The sequence below is a fragment of the Rhinopithecus bieti genome, unplaced genomic scaffold (genome assembly GCF_001698545.2).
Source record: "Rhinopithecus bieti isolate Rb0 unplaced genomic scaffold, ASM169854v2 scaffold_70290, whole genome shotgun sequence".
Classification (NCBI taxonomy): domain Eukaryota; kingdom Metazoa; phylum Chordata; class Mammalia; order Primates; family Cercopithecidae; genus Rhinopithecus; species Rhinopithecus bieti.
In genome coordinates this window covers 181902-206905 of record NW_016826320.1, presented here as the reverse complement: position 1 = coordinate 206905, position 25004 = coordinate 181902, and the positions used below count along the sequence as shown (strand labels likewise).

At 39.2% G+C, this 25004-nt stretch overlaps 1 protein-coding gene across 1 annotated transcript in view; it reads left to right on the top strand.

Annotated features, from left to right (window-relative positions):
• Positions 1-25004, top strand: part of SEMA5A (semaphorin 5A) — a gene marked incomplete at its 3' end in the record, with an annotated part of 517268 nt that overhangs the window by 310463 nt on the left and 181801 nt on the right. The window contains exons 6-8 of the mRNA XM_017863400.1: positions 10316-10378; positions 20866-20964; positions 22963-23176. Coding sequence (XP_017718889.1) covers positions 10316-10378; positions 20866-20964; positions 22963-23176 — 376 coding nt within the window. The remainder of the gene's footprint in view (positions 1-10315; positions 10379-20865; positions 20965-22962; positions 23177-25004) is intronic.

The following is a 25004-nucleotide window of genomic DNA, read 5'->3' as shown; positions in this document are numbered from 1 at the left end:
TTAACTTGAATAATGAATAAATTCTGAGTGGTTCCATGAGTATAAAACAATTCCCCAGGAAACATTCATAATCTGGGTTTTGTAAGTGCTCCAGTGAATCTAGTGCATAGATATCAACCCAGAACTCTAGAGAAAGTAATCAGGTATGAAGTGTTATTTGTTTTCATGAAGCCAGTTTCAGAAGAATAGGAAAATAGAAAAGATTTATCGAGAAACTGAAAGCAAACACCCGTATATTTACATCAATATTGCCTATTAGGCTGACAGTTCATATAGAATGTCTTCATTAAGATTTAGCCAGAATACACAATAATAGGACTCAAACGATGATGCCAATATAGTTGGCTTTACATTTTAAGCAAGAGAAATCTAACACACAAAATCACAAATGGGGTATTCCTCTTGAAAACATAAAAATATTTCTTTCATATCAGTAAAATAAAATTCTAAGCCATACAACAAAGAGTTGCATGGTTTCTGCACCTTCATTTGCATTCATGCTGTGGTTGCTGGCGTTGTTTTCTACATCTATTTCATGTTGCCTCGAAATAAAAAGATTGGTACTTCTTATTACTTGCTACATATGGTCCCTTTTGAACCCTTTAACTATATTCCCAGAAGAAACCTTGGCATATATCTGTGAAATTTCTTCTTGTTTTAGGGACGGGATGATTTATCTTCACTTTTACCAATAGTGCTAGAATATTATTGTCAGTAGTTAACTGGTGTGTGAAAGAAAGATTTTTTTTTTTTTTTTTTTTTTTCTGAGACGGAGTCTCGCTCTGTCACCCAGGCTGGAGTGCAGTGGCCGGATCTCAGCTCACTGCAAGCTCCGCCTCCCGGGTTTACGCCATTCTCCTGCCTCAGCCTCCCGAGTAGCTGGGACTACAGGCGCCCGCCACCTCGCCCGGCTAGTTTTTTTTTTTGTATTTTTTTAGTAGAGACGGGGTTTCACCATGTTAGCCAGGATGGTCTCGATCTCCTGACCTCGTGATCCGCCCGCCTCGGCCTCCCAAAGTGCTGGGATTACAGGCTTGAGCCACCGCGCCCGGCCTGAAAGAAAGATTTGATCAAAGCCACACCACAAACTTAGCCTTGTAAAGATATTTTCAAGACGGGCTTCATTATATCAAGTTGTGTAACCCTAGTGTTGGTCAAGGTTTTACAGAGAATCCCATGCCAACATGCTGCTTCTCATATTGTTTAAAAATGTATCTTGTGACCTCATATTTGTGTCCCATACAATCTTCAGATAGTCTTACTAAGCTCAGCTTGGTGTGATATTTTTCATAACTTTCTATAATCAACTTATTCCTCTTGTGATATCTCTACATATGCAGAATAAATGTTACATCAGATAAAACATCTAATTTTAATTTGCTTGTGATATATCTAATTTCTAGCAAACATAATTTCTGTTGAACATTATACAGATATTGTGGCACTTGGATGGCATCATCCATGTGATATAAGATATAACTGCATGTTGTAAAAGAGAGAAAATATAACGTTAGATGCAATCAATTTTCCACCAAATGCATTTGGGAAATATTAAATTAGGCAAGCCAATCGTTGGGAAGTCAATACACTCTGATGTCAATACCTTTATCCCTGCTTGACTGACTTTGAATTGGGTTGCTTATACTAATACTTTTAGGAAATTCATGTATAAAAATAGCCATCCCTCCAGTGATTTGATTTTTTTCACTACATTTAGTCTTACAAATTTGACAATGTACCATTTTTTAAACCAATCCTACTTGCATCCATGAAAATAATTTCTGTAAAACCCTGCAGCCAAGAAATAAGGCTCTTACGAGCCTTACCTTAGAAATATTCTTGAAGTGCCCCAGTTGTTTCATGCTTCAGGGTCTGACAATCATGGTTTTCAATTTTATACCAGATATTATAATGTCCTTGATACTTTTTTTTTTTTTTCTCTCTCTCTTTCTCTAATGTTCTCCTTTCAAAAGATCATCCCAGCAGGGGTCACTCATGTTCAGGAGCAGGGTCATTGGAACTCATCTTCCATCACTTCATTTTTCTCTGTCTGACCCCAGGTCCAGCCCCAACATTTCTTATCAGATAAATGTGGTTTCTTAAAACAGTGACTTGCCAACTGTGTTTCTCAGAACTCTCAGATTCTAGAGGTGCTTCAGGGATTTGAGATGATATATTACTTTAATCCCATTATTTAAGAAACACTTGGCAGGGCGCAGTGGCTCACGCCTGTAATCCCAGCACTTTGGGAGGCCGAGGTGGGCAGATCACGAGGTCAGGAGATCGAGACCATCCTGGGTAATACGATGAAACCCCGTCTCTACTAAAAATACAAAAAAATTAGCTGGGCGTGGTGGTGGGCGCCTGTAGTCCCAGCTACTTGGGAGGCTGAGGCAGGAGAATGGCATGAACCCAGGAGGCGGAGCTTGCAGTGAGCCGAGATTGGGCCACCGCACTCCAGCCTGGGTGACAGAGTGAGACTCTGTCTCAAAACAAACAAACAAAAAACCAAACACTTATACCAATGTATAACATGTACAGAATTTTAAGACTTTAGAATCCTTCACTCAGTAAATTAACTTTTACTGTGGCATTACTTGGCTTACGTGGTTTATTATAGAGTATGGAATAAGGTGTCCGCTGTCATTTCAACTTATACTCCAAATTTACTGAGATTCAAAGTGGTCTTGTTTATAACTATTAATTTTTATAAATTTGTGTTTTTTTCAAAAGTAGGCAACCAAAGCAAAATACAGAAATGCTTGGATACCGAGGGTGTTATGACTCAGCAGTCACTTGCCCTCACATTTTTCTAATGACTTATTATAATTTTGCACTTAAAACATGACTTTGACATAATATAGTAGTCCCTCTCTTATCTACGGGGGATATGTTCCAAGACCCCCAGGGAATGCCTAAACCCTCTTATAGTACTGAACACTGTGTGTGCTATGCTTTTCTGATCTGATAACTGAGAGGGCTCCTAAGTGACTAATGGGCAGGGAACATAGAGGTGTGAATACTCTAGATAAAGGAATCCTTCATTTCCCCAGGCGGGATGGAGTGGGGTGGCTTGAGATTTCACCATGCTACTCAGAATGGTCCACAATTTAAAACTTAGGAATTGTTTTCTTCTGGAATGTTCCATTTCATATTTTTGAACTTCAGTTGACCATGGTATCAAGAATTAAAACTGCAGACAAGGGGAATACTGTATCACTTTTATCTCCTTTTGTTTGAGATTAGGCTTAAGACGTTACTTTAAAAAAATGTCTACTGCTGAAAAAGTAGTAAAATCTTTGCTCTGATCCTTCCCTTTCTGTCTTCCCAGAGCGGATGCATTCATATTCTTCTTCCCAGTGCCAGGTAAATTGAAGTGTGGAAGAGAAATTCTTGTGGTATGTTTTTGCCACAGAGGTGCAACATGCGGTAGGCTCACCCAACCAGCTCAAGGGCTGAGAAGCCTCATGTGCCCATTCTACAGGGGGTCCCTAGAAGGACACCTGAGCTACTTCCAAGGGCATGGGTGTAGGGCATTCTATTAATACATCCATTCATTTGTTTAACAACTAGGTATTGAGTACTTGCATGTGAGGCACTGTCCTAGGTGCTGCAGATACAGAAGTGTACCAAGCAGCCAAGCTGCCTGCCCAAGTGCAGTTTGCTTTCTAGTGAGAAAGGGGGAGGCAAATGGCAGTTTCACATGTACATATATGGCTACAGAGGGTCCAGCGAGGAGCTCACCCTTGAACTAAGGTACATAGGAGGGACAGGCATTAGCTAGGTAGGCATCTGGAGGAAGGTATTCCAGGTAATGGGGCCAGTAGGTCCACAGGCCATAGGGAATGTGTCTGCTTTGTTCAGAGACCACGCTGAGAAACCCATGCCACCCATAAAAGAATGGGGTGGGGGAACTAGGAAATAAGTACCTGGACATGGCAGAATTTTCCAGATGACTTTGGCTCTTAATCCAGGAGGAGTGGGAAGCCCCAGAAGGGCTTAGTAGGAGAGTGATGGATCTTCAGACTGAATTTTGAAATCTGGACATTGCTGCTGTGTCAGGAACCAACTGTTCTTATATATAAGATGTTTAATTTCACAAAACCAACCCAAGATTCTTATATCATACCCTGGCTGTATCTTTCTTGACTTTAGAGTTTCATTAGACAAATCATGGTCCTTTTAAAATCGATACTAGGGCTGTGAATGGGCCCAGAGGCTTTATACATGAATACATTCTCTGACAAGGGAATTGATGGCTTTTTTGATTAATATTTACTGAATGCCAACAGCTCTGAACTTAGACATGCACAAATTTCTATGCTTCAGATATATATTTTTCTAAATTATGGGGTGGAAAACAAAGACACTGTAAAAATCAGGTAGCAAGGGGTACTTAATTCGGTAATTTAAATAGCTGGAAAGTAGTTCAGATAACAGGCTCCAAATCAAGTTATAAAGTGCCAGTCCTGGAGCTGCCACTTAATACTTTGGGGCCTTTGGCAAGTTATTTACCCAAAGTCCTCGTCCAAAATCTGATTATAATAGTACCTCTCACATTCAACGAGGTAAGTATATAGAAAGCATTTAGCGCTGTAGCTAGCACGTCACAAGTTAAATAAATTGTTACCACTATTTTGCTTAAGAATTTGCAACTAATTTGTGGCAGAGCAATGACCCTAACTTGTGACTATGAATTGATTCTCCAAATCTCTTATGCCACACTATTTGTACTGGGTTGTAGAGTATCTCCCAAAAGTCATGTCCACACAGATTCTCAGAATATGGCCTTATTTGAAAAAAGAGTCTTTCCAGATGTCCTTAGTTAAGCTGAGGTCATTGCTGGACTACAGTGGGCCTTAATCCAGTGGCTGGTGTCCTTATAAGAGGAACATTTGGACAAAGAAAGACACAAGGAGAACACCATGCGATGAGTGAGGCAGAGATTGCAGTGATGCCCCATAAGCCAAGGTCGTACCACAGATCAGCGGCAGACCCCAGGGGCTGGGAGGGAGGCCCAGACAGATTCTCCCTCAGAGTTTTCAGTCAGAGTCACCCCTGCCAATGAGCCTCCAGAACTGTAAGAATAAATTTCAGTCCTTAAAGCTGCCCAGTTTGTGGTAGTTTCTCACAACAGCTCTAGGGAATAAATACATTGTCAACTCCCAATTAGAAAACCGAATGCCCAGTGAGCATTCAACGGGCTGGGAGCACCACTCTGCAGTTCCTTATCAATGCAAGTTTACTGTGATGTTATTATGTGAAAGAAAATCTTGGATATTAGCATAAGGGCTTTAAAGATTATTAGAACACTTTTCATAGATATCTCTAAGGTTAAGTTATTTCTTCTAATTTTAGATGATGACAGTGTATGAGAATCAAAAAATAGTGGGATGATATGACTCTAGTGCTCTTCCAGTCTTTTTAAAGTTAATTTCTAAATGTTGACATTGATCATTTTTTTAAAAAAATTTATTTTCCCATATGTTAGTGGGGTAGAGGAGGTATTTGGTTACATGAGTAAGTTCTGTAGTGGAGATTTGTGAGATCCTGGTGCACCCATCGCCCGAGCAGTGTACGCTGCACACGTTTGTTGTCTTTTATCCCTCGTCCCCCTCCCATTCTTCCCGTAGGTCCTCAAAGTCTAGTGTATCATTCTTTTGCCTTTGCATTACTAATAGCTTAGCTCCCACATATCAGTGAGAACATAAGATGTTTGGCTAGTCTTTTGATTTTGAGGTTATAATTGTACTTGCTTGTATTTGACATGGATGGAAATGCAAGTATACTGAAAATTAATATGAAAAAATAATAAACGCTTTGAATATCCACTAGGAAGTAAAGGCAGAGGAACATCGAACAAATCCTTCCAAATGGACTAAAATATTTACTGCCTTTTTTTGTTCAATGCTCACCATTCTAGGATCCTGACACATGTGACCTTGATGGTATTATAATTAGCAAAGATGTCCTCTCTCAAAGTTACTGTTATAGATTGACATTTTATCCAAGTCCAATCACAGTTGTTTCTAGTTCCAGCTCACTTGGATTTTGTTACATTTTTGAACCAAGATATAGTCTTGCATACCCTGACGATTTGTTTATAATTGCCATGGCAATGTAACATTTCCCAGCACATCGCAGAATACATGACATAAGAATATGAATGTAAACATATGAAAAAAGAAAGCCCTCAGGTGATTGTTAATTTTTGGCGTTGTGTAATTAAACTAGTTTTGTTTAATGTTATCTTTTGCCAGTATCTAATTAGCAAAGCCATCTGCTGAAAGAGTAGTAGCCCATTTGCCTCGAATGTTGTTCTCTTCATTTTTATGAAGTGTCTGCCTTTGCTGGTCCCTATCTAATTAGCTTATCTGGTGGTGGAGTGTGATAATACACAGCTTTGTTTATATACTTCTGAGAACTGTGGATTTGTATGTGTGTAACACATATATAAAAAGAGCCAATCTCTTTTTCTTTTCTGCATCTGATTTACTCTTGAGATCACAGTTCCCTTTATTCTAACCATAGTATGTCTGTGTGCAACACGGCCCATTGGGTGCTGTATCTGGGAACAGTGGGGGCTTCATTGCATCCCCAGGATTTATGCAGATATAAAATGGGTTTTCCATAAGCCTCTTCTGTTTTTTGTTTCTGTTTTTGTTTTTTTGTAGCTCTCTTTGTATGTTTGTCCCATCCTGAAATCTAATGATATTTTAAGTCAGAGTGTGTCACTGGACCTGAGATTAACTTGCATATGGCTACTAGGGCAATGAAAATGAACACTATTGACTCTTCAGATTTAATATAACTCTGTCTAGGCTGATGGAATACACTTATGCTGTATTGTAAATTAATATCTCATGTGTATCTCTATGTCTGTTTTTCCTTCTGTCAATCACATAGAAGAGTGTCTTCCATTTGGTAGATGCTTAATGAATATTTGTTAAATAAAGGAGATAATTAATGCATTTGCATGAAGCAAAATTTCTGTGAGTGCTGAGTAGTACAGGTTTTATTTGTATGTATTTACAGAAAAAAATTTACTACAAACAGAAATCATTGTGTCTTTTAAAATGTAGATGTTTCAGACTCACTGCCTACTATTACTAATCTTTGAATATTCAAGTAACCACAATATTTCTGCTATATGTCTGCTGCTGAAATATATAATGCAGTCAAAGTATTGAATAGCATACAGTAGAAATACTTCTTTTCTCTACTGGGCTATCCTGAAATAGAAGAAGACAAGAGATGACAAAAATTAAATATTTTTAAAAGGGAGACACAAGAAATGAGACTATGAACGTTGGGTTGAGATCTGAAATGTAGAATGCTTTAGCACTTATTTTGACTATTGTAAAGATAGGTTTGGGTTGGTGGAAAAACATCTTTAAATAAATTTGAATACAAGTGGAAATGTGGCTTCTCAAATCAGTAGTGAGATTTGTTCTATAATCATGATACATGATAAATGAAAGAGAAGGCTTGAGTAAAAGGTATTTAGTTCATTAGAATGGATCTAGAAGAATAAGGAAGTTGTGACCAGGTTAAAACACAGCCTAATTTCAAACAGAAAAATGGGTCACTGTGAGAAATAAGATCCCATAGAGAGGAGGTTCACTGATACTCTTATTTGTCTCTGATGGAATTTTTTTTTTTTTTTAATTTCAAGTCTGTCCACTAATGAAATGGGCAAAGTCTAACTGATCTAGTGAATAGGAGGATGCTATGGGATGAATCTGGAACATCCTATTCTAGTATAATCTGGAAAAGGCACTTTTCTCCATTCTATTCCTTTTCAAATTCTGTGCTATCCAATAATATGTATATATTCCTGCTGTCTTCTGGAATAAGTAAAGTTCCATTCTTAATATAAAATTTCCCTTTATCCTGTTCTCTATTCAGGTAGAAAGTGAACAGAAAAGCTGTACAGTCATGGTCTTTAATTAATTCTGGATTTGAATATTATAGGCAAGCTAGTGAGACTGTAATAAAATGCCTTAGGAAATAATTTTTTTTTCTTTCTAATCACTATCTTCAGAAAATCTGTAAGATTTGTCCTATTTATTATGGGTCTGATAAACTTCTAAGAGCAGTTGTTATTTTTTGGTATGCTGGATAAAGTAATGAAATATTTTTTAAAACTCTCACATTCTTTCTTCTCCTATTTTCCCTTTCAATCTTTGGCCAATATTTATCTTGAAAATGCAAAGGCTGTTTGGGCATTAGGTAGACTTGTGAAGCTGTTTGTTTGCCATTTTAGCGGCAGGATCTGAACAATTTTGATGGCATTTGGTAAATATTCTTTTCTGTTAGCCCTGGGACTAATCCTTCTCTTCATAGCTTTCATGTTTATGGAAGAGAACATTATTATTTAACTTTTAGCAAAATCACTAGACCAATGAAAGCCACTTGAATGACTCTTTATCTACAGTATTTCACTGTGTAGTTTTCCTAGTAATTGTCTAACAGCAGTTCCTCTTGGTGATATGTAATACTAAATGCTCTGGCCATATACAATAAAAGTTATAATGAGGTTTACTCTGCTGAAAGAATTTATCATATTCTTTCAATCCTCAATACTGTTTTAATCAGTCCTCAATACTGTTTTAAGTCAAGGCCAAGAGGTAGATATCTACTTAAATACAAACAACAGAGTGATATTTTGTAAAGAGATCTAAGAAAGGAATATACTAAAGGCCAAATCAGATGAACAACAGTGCATTTATTTTCGTGTATTTTATCTGCACTTCATGGGGATATAGTTATGCAACTGTATGGGAGGCTGTTTTCTCTGGAGGTGGCATTGCTTTTCATGAAAATATTTGTCATCCTGGTATGGAATTCAAGTCATGCGTTTGCATCAGATGCTGATTAGCTGTGACTTTATTGTTGCCATCAAACATTGTGAACAGGGAAGCAACACAGGAGGAATTAACAAATTCTCTTATCAGATGTTGACACTGACAAAAATTTTCAAGTCTGCACAAGGGAAAACAGTTATAGCATTGTTTTGGTTTCAAAGACACTGAAGTGGTTCTCTCTAGAATACTTTTCTTATGGACTCCCATTTGCCAAGTAACATAAATTATGCAAGATGTAGTGTTTTATGATTTAATTCTGTTATGTAACATTCTTTGGAAGGCAGAAGATATTAGAGAATGGTGTTAGCCTGACTTTATTATTCTCCCAAGTTTGGATAATTAGGAAAAAAAAATTCTTACTAGAAATAAGGATGAAGTCATTATTTTCCTTCATATGATTTGACACTAGGTAACTTTTGGTTTAGTTTATTATTTGACATTAGTTCAAATTAACAGAAAAAGTCTCTATCTCAAAATGTCTTTCTGTTAATGATTGAATTATTGCACATTCCTGATCCTTCAGAAATCCAATTTTAATAGTAAAATAGAAAATAATTATAATAACAGGTGTGGAGTATGGAGAAAATATTTTTACCCTATAAAAGTTCACACTCTATACAATGATAGAAAAGAAAAAAAAAAAAAGCCCAGATGCCTCAGTTTGCACAAAAAACTATTCACGAGAGCTAGGCCATGGATGCTTGCAGGCATCCTTTCTGTAAAGCAAACCCTGTCCATGTTCTTCACTAATCACATATTTCATTTGTGAGTTAGCATCAGACGTGAAAGCACACATAGCAAATTCATCAGCATAAGTGAGATTTGGAAATTCTGAGAAAAAATATTTTAAAGCTGTGGCTCTAAATATTTAGTCAGAGTTAATAACAGTATGAAAATGACTGCTGTTGGGGAAAAATCCTAGCTATGTTCTTTGCCTGAGCTATCTATTGATTGATTATCATTTACAGGTGTATCTTGGTAGTAAGGATATGCAAAATCATTCTTCATTATCTATGAATATTTATAAATGACATATTATTTGAATAAAATATAAATGTTAAAATGAATATTTAAATTATCTTGTCTCAAGGCCTCTCCTTTAAGCCTCGTCTGGGTCTATTCTATAGTTTCACCAAAGCGATCATTTCTACCGTCAGTGCCATAGTCACCAACTCGTAGTTCTTTTCTAACAGTGACTAGATCTAAACATCACATCATTACTACCTAAAAGCAAATAATAAGGGGGAAGGTCCTTGTTCCTCAAATTCAGAGCTAAATCTAAGCCCATGGATAAATTTCATGTATTTGGTGTAAATTCTCTGAGTGTGAAAATGTTGCTGCTAGGGTGCAGCCATATTTCCTAATCTGGTTACCAGTGCCTTATTTATATTTTCCCTTTTATTCAGTCAAAACCATGATAGCTGCTATTGTCTTGGTATTTTCTACAGGCTGTGGAATGGGAGTGTGACGAAGCTACCAAGAAGGCCTGTTACAGCAAAGGCAAATCAAAGGTAAGAAGGATGCAATTATGAACAGCCATCACCCTGTTTTGAAGGACTCTGCACTATATAAAGCACGTTGATAAGAAGAGTATTCTTGATTATGATGCCATGAAAAGTGAAAAAAGCAAGATTCAAAATTTGTATATGGTATATCCTCGTTTTTAATATTAATTAAAATTAACCACAATAATCAATCACTTCCAAAAAGGATTCAGAATACAAGAAGATCAGAGCTAATTTGTCCTTTAGGTTGTTAGACTAAGATAAGAAATTAATTGATTGATAGCACTGGAAAAAATATGGGCCTGAATTTTTAAAATGTTTTAAATTCCTTCTTTCATACTTTACAACTAAATCTAGAAAGTAATGATATGATAAATGAAATTATGTAAAATATTATTTGTGATTAATTCTTTATAATTTATCTTAACATATTCTTTATAATAAATTCTCTTTTCATACTAAAATCTACATCCCATGTTCCTATAGAATGCGCAGTTTATAGCTAAGGTTGGAAATGTGTTTCTGAAGCAATTGTACATGTTGCAGGCTTCTTTCAAATGTTTGTCTGGCTCAAAAAGATGCGTGATTCTTTGCCTTTCCAGGAAGACTATGTGTCTTTGAGAAAATTATTCTTGATCAACTTGAGGAAATTCTGCAGCTTGTGCACAGGCTCACTGTGTCTTACTCTGTTAGTAATCTTCTTACATTTTATTGGAGCACAGACTTTTCCAATGGTGAATTATGCTTTGGGTTACAGAAGACAGCAGTTATACACAGAGTAGAAAAGAGGGCTTGCCTTGCAAAGTTGGTCACAGGACCAAGAGCTTGGGGAAAAAAATATAGCAAAGGCAGAGAGCACTGGCAAAAGATCCTCCCCTATCTGGATTTATAAAAGAGTGTTACGTACCTTGTTTTACCCAATTTCATTGTCTGCTTCCCTGCCTTTTAACTGAATGGCTGTGGGAGTCAGACACTGAGGCAGATGTCAGCCAGCTTCATTATGGGGTTTCCCAACCCTGAATGAAGGAGTAGGAAGAAGAGGAGGAGGAAGATGCAGTCTTAGCCAGGGAAACACTTGGAGACAAGGGGGAAATAAAGCAGGAATTGATGAAGACTATTTTCTGGAAGATATTTCACCTCAGAAAAGGCCTCTGAGATAAATAATCAGAGATGTAAGGAGATTTAAAGGTACTCCAATTGTCAAAGAATTCGAATCTGGTATCTTCAAATGCTCCCCAAAATAAATAAATAATACAAAACCCGTACATCGGGGACCCCTGTAACCTTCTTGGTGAGTTTGTAGAAATGATGTATAGAACTTTTGAGGAAGTGATTTCTAAGTAGTTTCCTTTTTCCTCCCTGTGGTGTTTGAGTCTCAGTGTGGGGGTTGTGTGGCTCGGCCCTCGGCCCCACTTCGCTGGTCAGAGCACAGTCCTTTAAATAATACCACCTGTGCTAAGGAATGAGCTGGGACCTGGAGAGTCAGACTTATATGAAATGAGGGGTGGAAAGATGGATTTCTTTGTTTCAACTAGTAAGATTCACTGATGCGAGCGCCAGCCTTCTAGGCTCTCAAGGCCTGCAGTGGGCCTTGCCTGGGGATATCAGTGCCTCCCAGGGGGTGCTCCGTGTGACGCCTGATATGGTTTGACTGTGTCCCCACCCAAACTCTATCTTGAATTGTAGCTCTCATAATTGCCATGTGTCCTAGAAGGAACCTGGTGGACAGTAATTGAATGATGGGGGTGGGGCTTTCCCATGCTGTTCTCATGATATTGAATGAGTCTCACAACATCTGATGGTTTGAAAGGGGAGTTCCCCTGCACAAGCTCTCTTGGCAGCTGCCATGTAAGATGTGTCTTGCTTCCCCTTCATTTTCGGCAATGATTGTGAGGACTCCCCAGTCATGTGGAACTGTGAGTCCATTAAACCTCTTTCCTTTAAAATTACCCAGACTCAGTATTAGCAGTATGAGGACACACTAATACAGTGATCTAGCTCTCCCTCTTGCTTTTTCTCACCTCTTTCTCCTTGTCTTTATCTTTCTTCTGGTACTTTGCTCTTCCATCTCCTCTTCTTTCTTTCTGGGTCTTATGGACACACCAATAAGCACTATTCAGGTTTCAGCAACCCAGCAACAGAGATTGTTGATGCACACTTTTCATCAGTGTCTGTTCTGAAAATGTTTAGCTGATAGCCCAAACCTGATGGTCCCCACCCTCCTTCCCTCTCCCAGGTTCCAGTGCTATTTCCTCATCCGATCTTAACACACTCAGCCCACGGTGAACGTTTAAAGATGTTCCACTGGATGAGTGAATGAACATGACAAGCCCGCACCAGGGAAGTGAACTTTAGGGTTTCTCATCCTCGTCATTACTGATATTTGGGGCCAGACCTTTGTTCTTCGACATGGTAGCTATTCCGTATGTGGCAGGAAACACATTGCCAGACATTGGCCTGGTTGGGAATCCCTGCTTTGATTTCCAAAATTGTAAATTTATTTGTCACTTTTACATTGTTTATTTTTATTTTTATGCTTCCTAGAGTGCTCTCATATTTCATCTAGATTACATGTATATATTTGTTACAAAGACGTTAACAGTTAACTCCCTTCCCCTCCATGAGCTTCAGTGTCCTTGTACTCCTTGTCCTACTAAAGCAAAGCATCAGATTATGTCATGTAGCCAGGGATTTTTCCTCCTCATAGTCTGGAAGTTCATAATTTACAAAGAATCTGTGTGGTTGCCTTTTGCTAATAGATTATTTCTACTTGGGGTGAAAATTTGCTTCTGCTGAAGCAGAACTAGCCCACGTTTTGCCTTAAGCTGTGATCATTGGTTGTTTGGAGCTTAGAACTTCAGTAAATTAAACCCAGAGAACTATTAGGAAAAGGCCATCTTTTGTGACTGGTAGGTAATATATCCTCGATTCACAGAGGAGACCAATCGTTACTACACTTAATTGAATTTTCTTGATACACAGAAAGCAAATGAGGGCAACAAATATTTTCAAATAAAATCAAACCTTTATGTTTCACATGCTTTGGGTTTTAATGGATTAAAAATAATGGGAAATCAGTAATTATTAATTGACTCAAACTGCATTGGTGAATGAATTTTTTAACACTATTATAGTAAGACAGATGAAGATGAGTGTCAAGCACCATGTACTCTGAGAAAGATGAATCACACGTTCTTCTAGGTTGCATTAAGTATATTGATAAATTCACAGAGAATTTAAATAACTTCTGCTGCTTTGAAGGAGAACTCGGTTTATGTAGCAGAGCTGTGTGCATTGGAAGTTCCTATGTACAAAAATGATGCAGTAGCTAAACAAACATGCCAGTCTAGACAGCACTAGGCTGGTGTATGGGTGGTGAGAGGAGAGGGATCTTCATCTACCTTTACAAGTTCTTCTCTCTTATTTGTCATCTCTCTTTCTTTCTTAACGTAGTAACTGAACAGTGACCATGATGTGACCAACCTGGGTGACCAAGCCCAGCTCCTGGGACAGAGAAGGGAAAGAAACAAGGCAGCCCCTGTGAACAGGGACAACTGGGTCAGATGCAGCCTCCAAAGGACTGCCCCTCTGAATTCATAACTCAGACAACCCACATTTCCCCATTTTGACAGTTCTAGGAGCCAATTCAGAGAACATTCTCACAGTCAATTTAACTGATAGGTAACGTCTCTTTGGGTGAATGGAATTAAGACTTTTCTTAGTGGTCATGAGCTTAGATGGCGAATTCAGCTGTTTTGTAGTTTTGCTTATACTGAAGTTCTTATGAGAACAGAATGACAAAGTTTCCCTTCTCCCTGAAATAAAAAGAATAATGCAAAATGTGACATCTCAGAAATGAGAAAAATGCCAACAATTTAAACTGAAGTTGTTTTATTTCCTACTCTGAGAAAAGTGGTCTGTGCTTCCATACATAATGCATTTAGCTGCAGAGCTGAGCTGGAATGCATGCCTGGAAGGAGGTGGCTAGGTCTGCAGGGAGGACACTGCCTGTGCCCACTTGCTGCTCTGATAGGAGCATTCCTCAGCTTGCTGCAGAGCAGAGGAGAGTAGAGATGACAGATTTCCCCTTGTTTCCCTGGGATATCTGTGTCCAGACACAGATACGATTTCACATGTAATCCATTAAAAGTATAATTTAGGGAATTACGGTCAAGAGAAGTTATCCAGATTTTTTATTCGAGTCAGGTTTGAAAAGAAGGTAAGTACTGAAGCTGCCAAGCCCTTGTCAAGTTTGTGTTCTATTTTATTTAGAAAATGCTCAGCTCACTTGGAAAAGAGGGAGTGCCTTTGCCTGCAATGGCTTAAATATTTCATGGAAAAAAAAAGTGGGGTGGGGAATCTGTTTTATGGATTCAAAAACTTATAATAAAACCTGTTGTATTTAGTTCTTCTGGACATAGCATTATAAAAATTGAATTCTATAACTATTTAAGTATCTTTTACACAAATATTATTTTAAACACAAATAGTCAATTCTCTCACGACCTAACAAGAGTTCCTTGTGTGTGTTGGGCTATTATGTCTGAACCAACGTTCTTCCCACTCTGACATTTAGGAACCGTACAAAGGAGACACAGCTGATTATTATGGGAATGAAAGAGCTGCTGTATGCTTCTATTACACTTTGTAATTTTCAAAAGTTTTTGTTCATGATCTCATTTCAGGATTTTTGACACCAAGTTCCTAGAATTATTTTGCTAGTTAGTGGGAGAGTTTTGATTAGAATCCAGAGCTACGTATATTGTTCTCCCTGTCATATCCTGTGTTCCTGTTCACCAAGCTGTCAAATAATGCTTTTAAAGAGGTAAACCCCTAGTGAATAGGAGAAGAAACTTGTGACACGTACTACCTGAGAACCTGCTGGTGCAGGCTTGGATCTTGACATTTTGTACCTAAGTGCCAATATTTTGAAAGCTGCAAGTTAATCAATACATGGGACACATTGTAGCCCTGCTTTTATTTTGTGTAATTGCTTTAAAAATTGAGAATACTTTAGGTTAAATACTAACATTAGGTTAAAATTAGATTATGCACACCTAATTTTATTTTTTTTTAATTGAGGTGCCCAAAAAGGTTTCCCACAAAGTCAGCTCAGTTGAAAATAGAGTATGTACATATATACAGTATAGTATACTTTATATATGATACACTGTACATTACATAGCATGTTAATGTATGTATGTGTGTGTTTGTCTCTACATATTGCATCTGTTATATGCATGTGCATATATTCACAAGTAATACATGTATACAGTTATATAGACACACCCTTTATACACACACATACACATATGCATCTGATTGGGTTAGGTATGGTTTTGCAAGAGTCACCAGGTCATCATGACTTAGGCTGATGTGGGTTCCACTTTGAAAGGCTCATGCAATTCCTATAAATTGTTCTTCTTCAGCACTTTGATGCTGACAGGGATAACACATTATGAAGAGGACACATTACTTTCATTGTGAGCACTATGATTAACATAAAGGCTGTCAGCTTCTCACCTGTATCTTTTCCTCCCTAAAGTTAATGGAATGGGCAATGGGCTGGGTGTTGCTGAAGAGACACCTGAGAGATCCACAGAACATACCTGTTTAAAAAAAATCATGAAATGCTATATGACAAAACCAATTAATTCATTAAGAAAACAGCCCTAAAACGTGTTTTCTCTGCTGGGGCGTGGGCCTTGTGTCCTTGAGACCAAGTGGGTATTGGCCAGTCTCCATCTAAAAGCCCTTTCTATGAGTCAGCAACCGTGCACCTCGGCTATTAAATGCCTTGAAGTGAAGGAAAGGTTGATCCGTCTGTGGATCACAGGCCCACATGGGTCGTTTTAATGTTCAATTGCCGTGATCAAAATGTAGACAGATGACTCTCATTATCAACCCTAGAAGCCATGTGGCAGCAAGCTGCTCAAGGCCTTGGAGATGTGCACTGTGACTTCTTAGAAAATCAGAACTCATTAAATCCTCTTCACCCATTTTCAAGGTATGGAAATGGGCTAGAAGAAAAAATTCTTAGATGAGAAAAGGAAAATCATAGACATTTAAGTATGGTGATTTATAAGAGAAACCTTTAAAAGAATATCCTAAAGGGACTTCTACATTATGACTCTACTTTAAAATAGGTCACTCCAAGCAGTACTTCAAGCAAGTGCAGGTAACCCATGGAAGGCCACGTTTGTAACAGAGATTGGCAGAGTGAGTTGCCAGTAGATCTGCGAGAGAAGTTGAGTTTTCAAAACACCATCAAGAGGAGACTAATTATTACACAACCTAGAACTGTTATTCATTTCCTTTTTTTTTTTTTCTTTTTGAGACTCTGGAGTCTTGCTCTGTCACTCAGACTGGAGTGCAGTGGCTCTCCACAACCTCTGCCTCCTGAGTTCAAGCAATTGGATTACAGGCATGCATTACCACGCCTGGATAATTTTTGTAATTTTAGTGGAGATGGGGGTCTCATGCTGGCCCGGCTGGTCTCGAACTTCTGACCTCAGGTGATCTGCCCACCTTGGCCTCCCAAAATGCTGGGATTACAGGTGTGGAACCACCGTGCCCAGCCACTCATTTCCTTTTATCCACAGTATTGACTGTCCAGTTCCCAAATTTATCTTCCGCTCAAAAGCTAAATACTTCTATCTTTTTTTTTTCCCTGTGTTTTCACATTCTGTTTCAGTTGAACTTGTCGCAATCTCTCTTTTTAAAACATTTATTATTTTAAATGAATTTGTTTGGAATTCACATCTGGAATTCACAATCTGTGAATTAAACACGAGGATGCCTTTAAGGGAGTAAGAACGGGGAAGTATGTGAGATGCCCTTAGTCAGTTGGGTGACTGCGTTCTGCTCTTGACAGTTAAGAAGAAACTCAAATACCACCTACCTCCACACATTGCTCCTGTAGGACTCAGTGAATGAGCACACCTACCATTGTTGGTGATAACGCAGACCTCTAGTTAAGGCTGGGGCCAACTACACTATTGCCTTCCTTCATTAGCTCCTGATTGCCACAGGCTCCTCTGAGTTCCATAGGGCTGGGGCCACCTTCCATCGTTTTATAAAGATTTTGCACAGACCTCCTTGCCCGATCATCCAGATCTCTGACATCTTCCTCCTTTTTTTCCACACTCTCAGTTCTGCGCAGCACACCAGTGACACATGGCGATGTGGCTCATCACCAATAATAGAGCCAGTGTCTTCATGTATTCTCACATGGTCTTGATGATCCGAACATGCCCTTTCATTCTCTGCCCTCATTGAAATAATTCTGTCCCTTTCCTCATTTACTTTTTATCTGATTTTCTGACACTGTCAGTTGGTGTCCTGCCCCTCCCTGGCAAACTGCTGCACCATGGTTACCATGGTTATCACACATCCCGACCAACATGCCGGTTCTTCATCAAGCTTGAGAATGGTCAGCAGGGATGTTAACAACCTGCAGTTGCCAGGCACTGTGGCTCATGCCTGCAATTCCAGCACTTTGGGAGGACAAGGCAGGAGGATCCCTTGAGCTCAGGAGTTCGAGACCAGCCTGGGCAATATAATGAGTCCTTGTCTTAAAAAAAAAAAAAAAAAAAAAAAGAAAAAAAAAATAGCCAGAAGTGGTGGCATACACGTGTAATCCAAGCTACTTGGGAGACAGAGGTGAGAGGCTCACTGGAGCCCAAGCAGTCGAGGCTGCAGTGAACTGTGATTAAGCCACTGCACCCCAGCCTGGGCAACAACAGAGTGAGTCCTTGTCTCAAAAAACAAAAACCAAAGAAGACAACCTACAGTCTTGTTTGCACTTTGTTCTTCCTTTGGGAAATTAACGTAAACACCATATTTGATATCTTGGTTATTCTCCTTTCCGTAATTGACTGGAGGCCCTTGCTTTCTCTTCACCAGGGCCGTAGAACTCTGCTGTGAAATCGCATTTCAATCCAGATGATTCTCCTGGAACAACTTACCCTTGCCCATGTTGTTTGTGGTTTACCTTGTAGCAAGCTCTTGCTTTGTTTTTTTTTTTTTTTAAAGTAAAAGTTCTTTTACATCTTGCCTTGCTTTTAAAAGAGTTCCAAAAGCAACAGCAAAAACCAAACAAAATCCCCACCCTTGTATAATGTTTGTAATTTTCCATTCCAGTCCTTATGATGGTGTCATTAACAAGTCTGTGTCATCCATTAAATCCATCAGCTTGCTCTGTCCTGTGTTCTGGGAGATGTCTTTGTGGGTTTCCTCTGACAGGCATAGGCTTCCTTCTTTTTTCCTCACTCTGCCTGTCTTTACAGGCTCCTGTACCCCTCTGGTTTCTTCCCTGGCCTGCCTGTGTTCTCTTCAGCCTGGGAAGGAGGAACTCTGTGGTTCTTTGAAGTCTTTTGTTTTGTTGTTTCACTTTAGAACTCTCCTGACCTTTTCCCAGGAATAAAGACAAAAGGGAACAAGACAAGCCTCCCACCTCTGTTGTCCCTTTCTCAGTTACAGATTCACTGTCTACTCTTTACAAGCATTTGGTAATTCTTCTGAAGTCTACTTCGATCTTTGTGGTTGTTTTCTGTCTTCCTCAGTTCAGCTTCCAATGATAAGTGATTACTATTACTGTTAGGAAGAATGTTAGGAGAATAAGCCACCCTTGGTGTTTCACTTTACATTTAGAAAGCCAATCTGAGCCAGGAGCGGTGCTGACACCTGTGATCCCAACACTTCTGGGAGGTCAAGGTAGGAGGATCATTTGAGCCCAGGAGTTCGAGACCAGCCTGGGCAGCATGATAGAACCCTGTCTCTAGTAAAGAAAATACAAAAATTAGCACTATGCTTTGCCACTGTATCACTGCTATGCAGTAGACTGAGTTATGGGAAATTAACACTTTCATCTAGAATGAGGGTCCATTTGATTAAAGAGAAGGTGAGCTATACCGTTACATCCAGATTCCCCTGATTTCCAGCATGATGTGATTCAAATCATCATGTTATCATGCAGCATCTTTCATGCCTCATGCATCATTCATTTGCCATTGCGTGCAATCGACTCGCTATTTTGGGTTTGTCCTTTCACACCTACCACCTTGATCTAGGTACGAAATGACAAAAGCCTGAGTTATGGAAGTGACTTCCTCCTTGGCTTCCTGACTCCAGGCTTCTATCTTCAGCTTGACTCTTGCAAATTGGTGTCTGAGTGGTTCTTCAGTGATAAAACACGAGAACTCATCAATACTTCACGCAGTCAAAACATTTCATGGCTCCTTTCACATTCGGAGTAACGTGTGAACTCACTACCTGCGCACACCTGGCCTGTTTCAGGCTCCTCGGCTTCTGTGTGAGCTCCTCTGTACACAGTGAGAGCACCTTGCTTTCTCTAGCCATGACACCTTGGCACAGTCTGCTCCTTTTGCGTGGGGAGTCTTTTCCCTCCTTTGCTCAGTAAAGTCCGACAGGTGTCCTACAAGCACCCCGTCCAGGAAGCCTCACTAAATCTTTCACTTTATTTACCACTTAGTTGTCAGCTCTTTCAGGAAGCCTCTGTACACCTCTTCCCTTCCCTATTCCTTTGGAGCTACGTAATATGCTATTCTTCCGTGTGTGCTCATTAGAGCGCATGGACAGCTCTGTGGTCATTGTCATGAACCTGTATTTTTCTGCCAGGGGCCTGGATTGGGACTTCTACCCCAGTGACTACCAAAGAGGAGCTACTCAGTGGATGCTTGCTGAATAAATGAGGAGCTCTCCAGCTCACATGTCCATCACTGCTATTACCATACCCAGGGTTTTCTAAGAACATTGGCAACCACAAAAATACTCCATTCTTGGAGTATCCCTCAGCCTAGGGTTTTGTCCCGAATGTTTCGAACATCTTTTCCTCATTAAGCATATTTTCACTTTTCAATCAATGAATTAAAAATGCATATAGATACTTGCTCTGTATTTAAAATATGCAGTTTCATCCCAAAAGTAAAATTTGTTCCAGTTTGCATACCGAGTTTCTCGTGTGACCTTCTGATCAAGAAGCACTTGCAGCATTTTCTCAAAGTCCTGAAGAAGTCTTCCAAGGCACTGTTTTACGAGTGGTATCTAATAGGTTCCTTTTATTTATTTTCCTAATAGCCGTCCAAGGCCATTTAGTGTTTGTGCTACTATCAGACACAATTCAAAATGAAATCAGTTCTGTCAAAATTAGATGCATGCTTTGAGAATTTAATTGAACATGTGTTTATCTTCATATTCTTTATCAAACAAGGTGCAGATACAGCAAGTAAATTTATTTGATAAAAATCAAATTGTTTCATAACTCTGTTGTTATTTTTTCGTCAATATCTGAAAGGTTTTTTTTTAATGGTTTACATTTTATTAATGGTTTACATATTTATTAGATAAAATGTATTCATTCTCACCATTCTTCTTGTGCTTAGACTTTGTTAGCATGTTTTTCATTATATATATATTTGTATATATACACACACACATATATATGTGTATATATATATTTTTTTTTCCCTCAGGAGGAATGTCAGAACTACATCCGGGTGCTTCTGGTGGGTGGCGACCGGTTATTCACCTGTGGGACCAATGCATTCACACCTGTCTGCACCAACCGCTCGGTATGGCTTCCTTTTGTGCCTCAAAAGAATTTAATATCAGAAGAGGTCAAACATTGTATTAAAATATTAGTTTTAAATGAATTTCTATACACCAAGGTGTTGCTGTTTAATTCAAAAGCACTTTTTGTCAAATTGAATAAATATTTGATTTATTGATGTGTTTCTAATCAGGACCATCAATTAGATAAATAACTGGAAATAATTATAACTTATATAATTAAACTTAAATATGTTTCTAAATTATTTCAACCAGCATTTTCTCACCAGTGACTTTAAACATTAATCCTAAACATATTTTTTGATGTCTAATTCTGCTTTATGGTAGAGATACTGTTACTGATATTTACATTTATTAAAATTATTAAAATGGTCTAAAATCACAATCCTAGGGAAGAAAAAATTAACCTACAAATTGGATAAGAAGTATGTAAAAAAAATAAGCAAACTAAGAAATTGAACCCTAGGCAAAGTCCAGTTATAACTGACCCTCTTTCTTGTCTTTAACCTGGCAATCATTGACAGAGTAATTTTGAGCTGCACACAATATAGCAGTAGCATGGCAGGGTCAGTAGAACACACATAGAATCTTCCTAATTCAGGTATAAATGCAGTCTTCCTCTGGGAATATCATGAAGAAATATGTTCATTCCCTGGTTGCACAACTTTTTCAAGACCTCAATTGACCATCTGCTTTTACAGTTCATGATTTCAGGTTAGCATTCAGTTATTGGAAATGAAGGGAGGAGATGGATGACAAGGGGTGTGAAGCTCAGGGAGCTCTCTAGGTGCCGCACCCTGCCCTGAAACGCTTTCACCAGTGCCATGGTTCAGTCCTCAACATCTCCCCACAAGATTGCTACTCTTTGGGGCTCCCTTTTATGAAAGAAGAACCTGAGACATAAAGAGCTGAGGGAACTTACCTGGGTACACATCTCATAGCAGAACAGCAGCGTGCCTGTTCCTACTGGCCCTGACCCTTCTGCTCCAATACCTCTCAGGCGAGAACCAAGAACTGAATTGAGCCAAAAATCCACCAGTACCCAAGAGCTTTTCTCATTCAATGATTTGTTGGGAATCCAGCATTTGGGAAACTGGATTCATATGAAATGACTTCAAGACACTTGGATATCTCTCTGAAAACTGAAAAAAAAAAAAAAGAAAGGAAAGAAAGTATTGAAAATGTGGGCCACGTAGTGTTTAATATCCACACATCCTTACCTGTGAACACATTTTTCGGGGCTATTCATTCTATTTTGGTTCACTTATATATTGATAGATGTATACATAATTCTTTTTTTTTTTTTTTTTTTTTTTTTGAGGCAGAGTCTTGCTCTGTCTCCCAGGCTGGAGCGCAGTGGCGCGATCTTGGCTCACTGCAACCTCCGCCTCCTAGGTTCAAGTGATTCTCCTGCCTCAGCCTCCCGAGTAGTGGGGACTATAGGAGCATTCCACCATGTCTAGCTAATTTTTGTTTTGTTTTGTTTTGTTTTGTTTTTAGTAGAGATGGGGTTTCACTGTGTTAACCAGAATGGTCTCGATTTCCTGACCTCGTGATCTGCCCTCCTCAGCCTCCCAAAGTGCTGGGATTATAGGCGTGAGGCACTGCGCCCAGGCAATTATACGTAATTCTTTATTGTGATCCTATTTCTGTAAATATTGACACTGGTTTTTAAATTAAAGTGGAAAAGTATGCAATACTTGTGCATTATAAATCAAAGGCATATATACAATGATCTTATTTCTTATTTTGTGAGTATTCAGTGGTATGAGGTTCAGTAAACTAAAGTGATGAGAAAGAGACTGATTGAGGGACTCTCTTACCGTGAGTGGAGCAGGCTGTTTTCATCAGCTGGAGTGTAAAAGTGGGTCATCTCTCCCCATGAGCCCCAGAGAGGCTGTTACACAAGCATCACTGTGATTATGGTGGATGTGATCCATAAGCATCACTAAAGGGGCTTGTGCAGAGATAACTGCTTTTCACCTCATCTTCCCCCACAGTTGAGCAACCTGACTGAGATCCACGATCAGATCAGTGGCATGGCCCGCTGTCCCTACAGTCCCCAGCACAATTCCACAGCGCTCCTCACAGCTGGCGGGGAGCTCTATGCTGCTACGGCCATGGATTTTCCAGGACGTGATCCTGCCATTTACCGAAGCCTGGGCATTTTACCTCCTCTCCGCACGGCACAGTACAACTCCAAATGGCTCAATGGTAAGCCTTCCGTCACTCCCTCTTTCCCACCTCATTTGTTTTTGATTCCTGGTGATTTGGTGCTCAAAAGCAAACAACAACACTCTAAATAAAAATGAATTCTTCATCTTCTAAAGAAATTAAAGTGTAGCTTGTTCAGGACTAATGATAAAAAGGACATCATATGGCTATTTAGTATTTGGAAGAGAAGTGTAACTTCCAACCCCCCAGACTATGATAATATGGCTAATGTTGATATGACCACTTATAGAAGCTAGCTGAGTTTTTTTTTCTATATTGTTGTTTAATGTCTACAAAAGTTGACAGCTTGTCATAGATATGTGTAGAGTTCTGTGCATTACTTCTTAACTTCCTTTTTATGTGTCTAGAAATGGAAATTACTAACATGGCATGTAATTTTCAGCCCCTGTATAAAAGAATTTGTTTGTCTATAGGTAACTCCAAAAAGTTTGGCAATTAAAAATGTAAGAAATGTATCAACTCACATACTTAGAAGTTAGTAGGAGGCATCATCAGGGTTTATTCATTTAGTGGCTCAGGAGTTAATAAGGAGGCAAGTATTCACTGCAGTCTCTGCCATCCACAGTCTGGCAGATGGGCCCTCAGGCCATCTCTGCTTGTGGTTGCAAAATTGTTGCTGCCATTTCAGGTATTGCATCCACATGTGGCAATGTCCACTCAAAGAAGAGCCACATCCCTGTCCCCTTTTCATCTGTATATCTCTTTTTAAAGAAACCAGAAACCCTTAGAAGGCTTCTTTCAGTTCTGGGCCAGAACTTGGTCACTTGCTCACTAAGCAATCAGAAGATGGTGATAACCATCCAAATTGAGGTTCACTGTGTACAAAGTCCTGATATGTATCAGCTGAAATGCATCCCTCTCTATATCTGTGCATTCATGTGTGAGTGTGGTCACACACACACACATACACATTCACCTACAAAGGCGATGTATATGTACTATGTATAATCCATTGCCCCAAGCATTTATTTGATAGTTTGTACAAAGGTGAAATCTTGAGAGTGAGTAGACTTTTGCCACATACCAGCTAATTATGTAGACCAGAGTTTCTCTTTCTCTTTTTTTTTTTTTTTTTGAGACGGAGTCTTGCTCTGTCGCCTGGGCTGGAGTGCAGTGGCCGGATCTCAGCTCACTGCAAGCTCCGCCTCCCGGGTTTACGCCATTCTCCTGCCTCAGCCTCCCGAGTAGCTGGGACTACAGGCGCCCGCCACCTCGCCTGGCTAGCTTTTTTTTTTTGTATTTTTCAGTAGAGACAGGGTTTCACCGTGTTAGCCAGGATGGTCTCAAACTCCTGACCTCGTGATCCGCCCATCTCGGCCTCCCAAAGTGCTGGGATTACAGGCTTGAGCCACCGCGCCCGGCCGACCAGAGTTTCTCAACCTCAGCACTAGTGATGTTTTGGGCCAAATTGTTCTTAGCTGTGGGATGGGCGGTCTTGTCCTTGGCATTGTCGGATGTCTAGCAGCATTTTCAACCTATACTCATTATAGGCCAGTAGCATCCTCCTCTGCCCACTTGTAACAACAAAAAATGTTTTCAGCAATTTTTCAGTACTCACTGGGAGGGGGGAATTAACTCTAGTTGAGAACCACTGCTTTAGACTCATCACATATGCAGAACCATGAATACATGTACATATATTCAATGCAAATATTTTGCCAAATAATACAGTCAACCTAACCATCAGAGTTTGCCTTTAAAAGACTGTCCTGTAGAAAAAAAAGGATGTCCTCATTATTAACTTTCTCAATTAAACCGAATTGCTTCCAAAGGAAAACATGAATTGTTTTCCCAAACTGAAGCACTA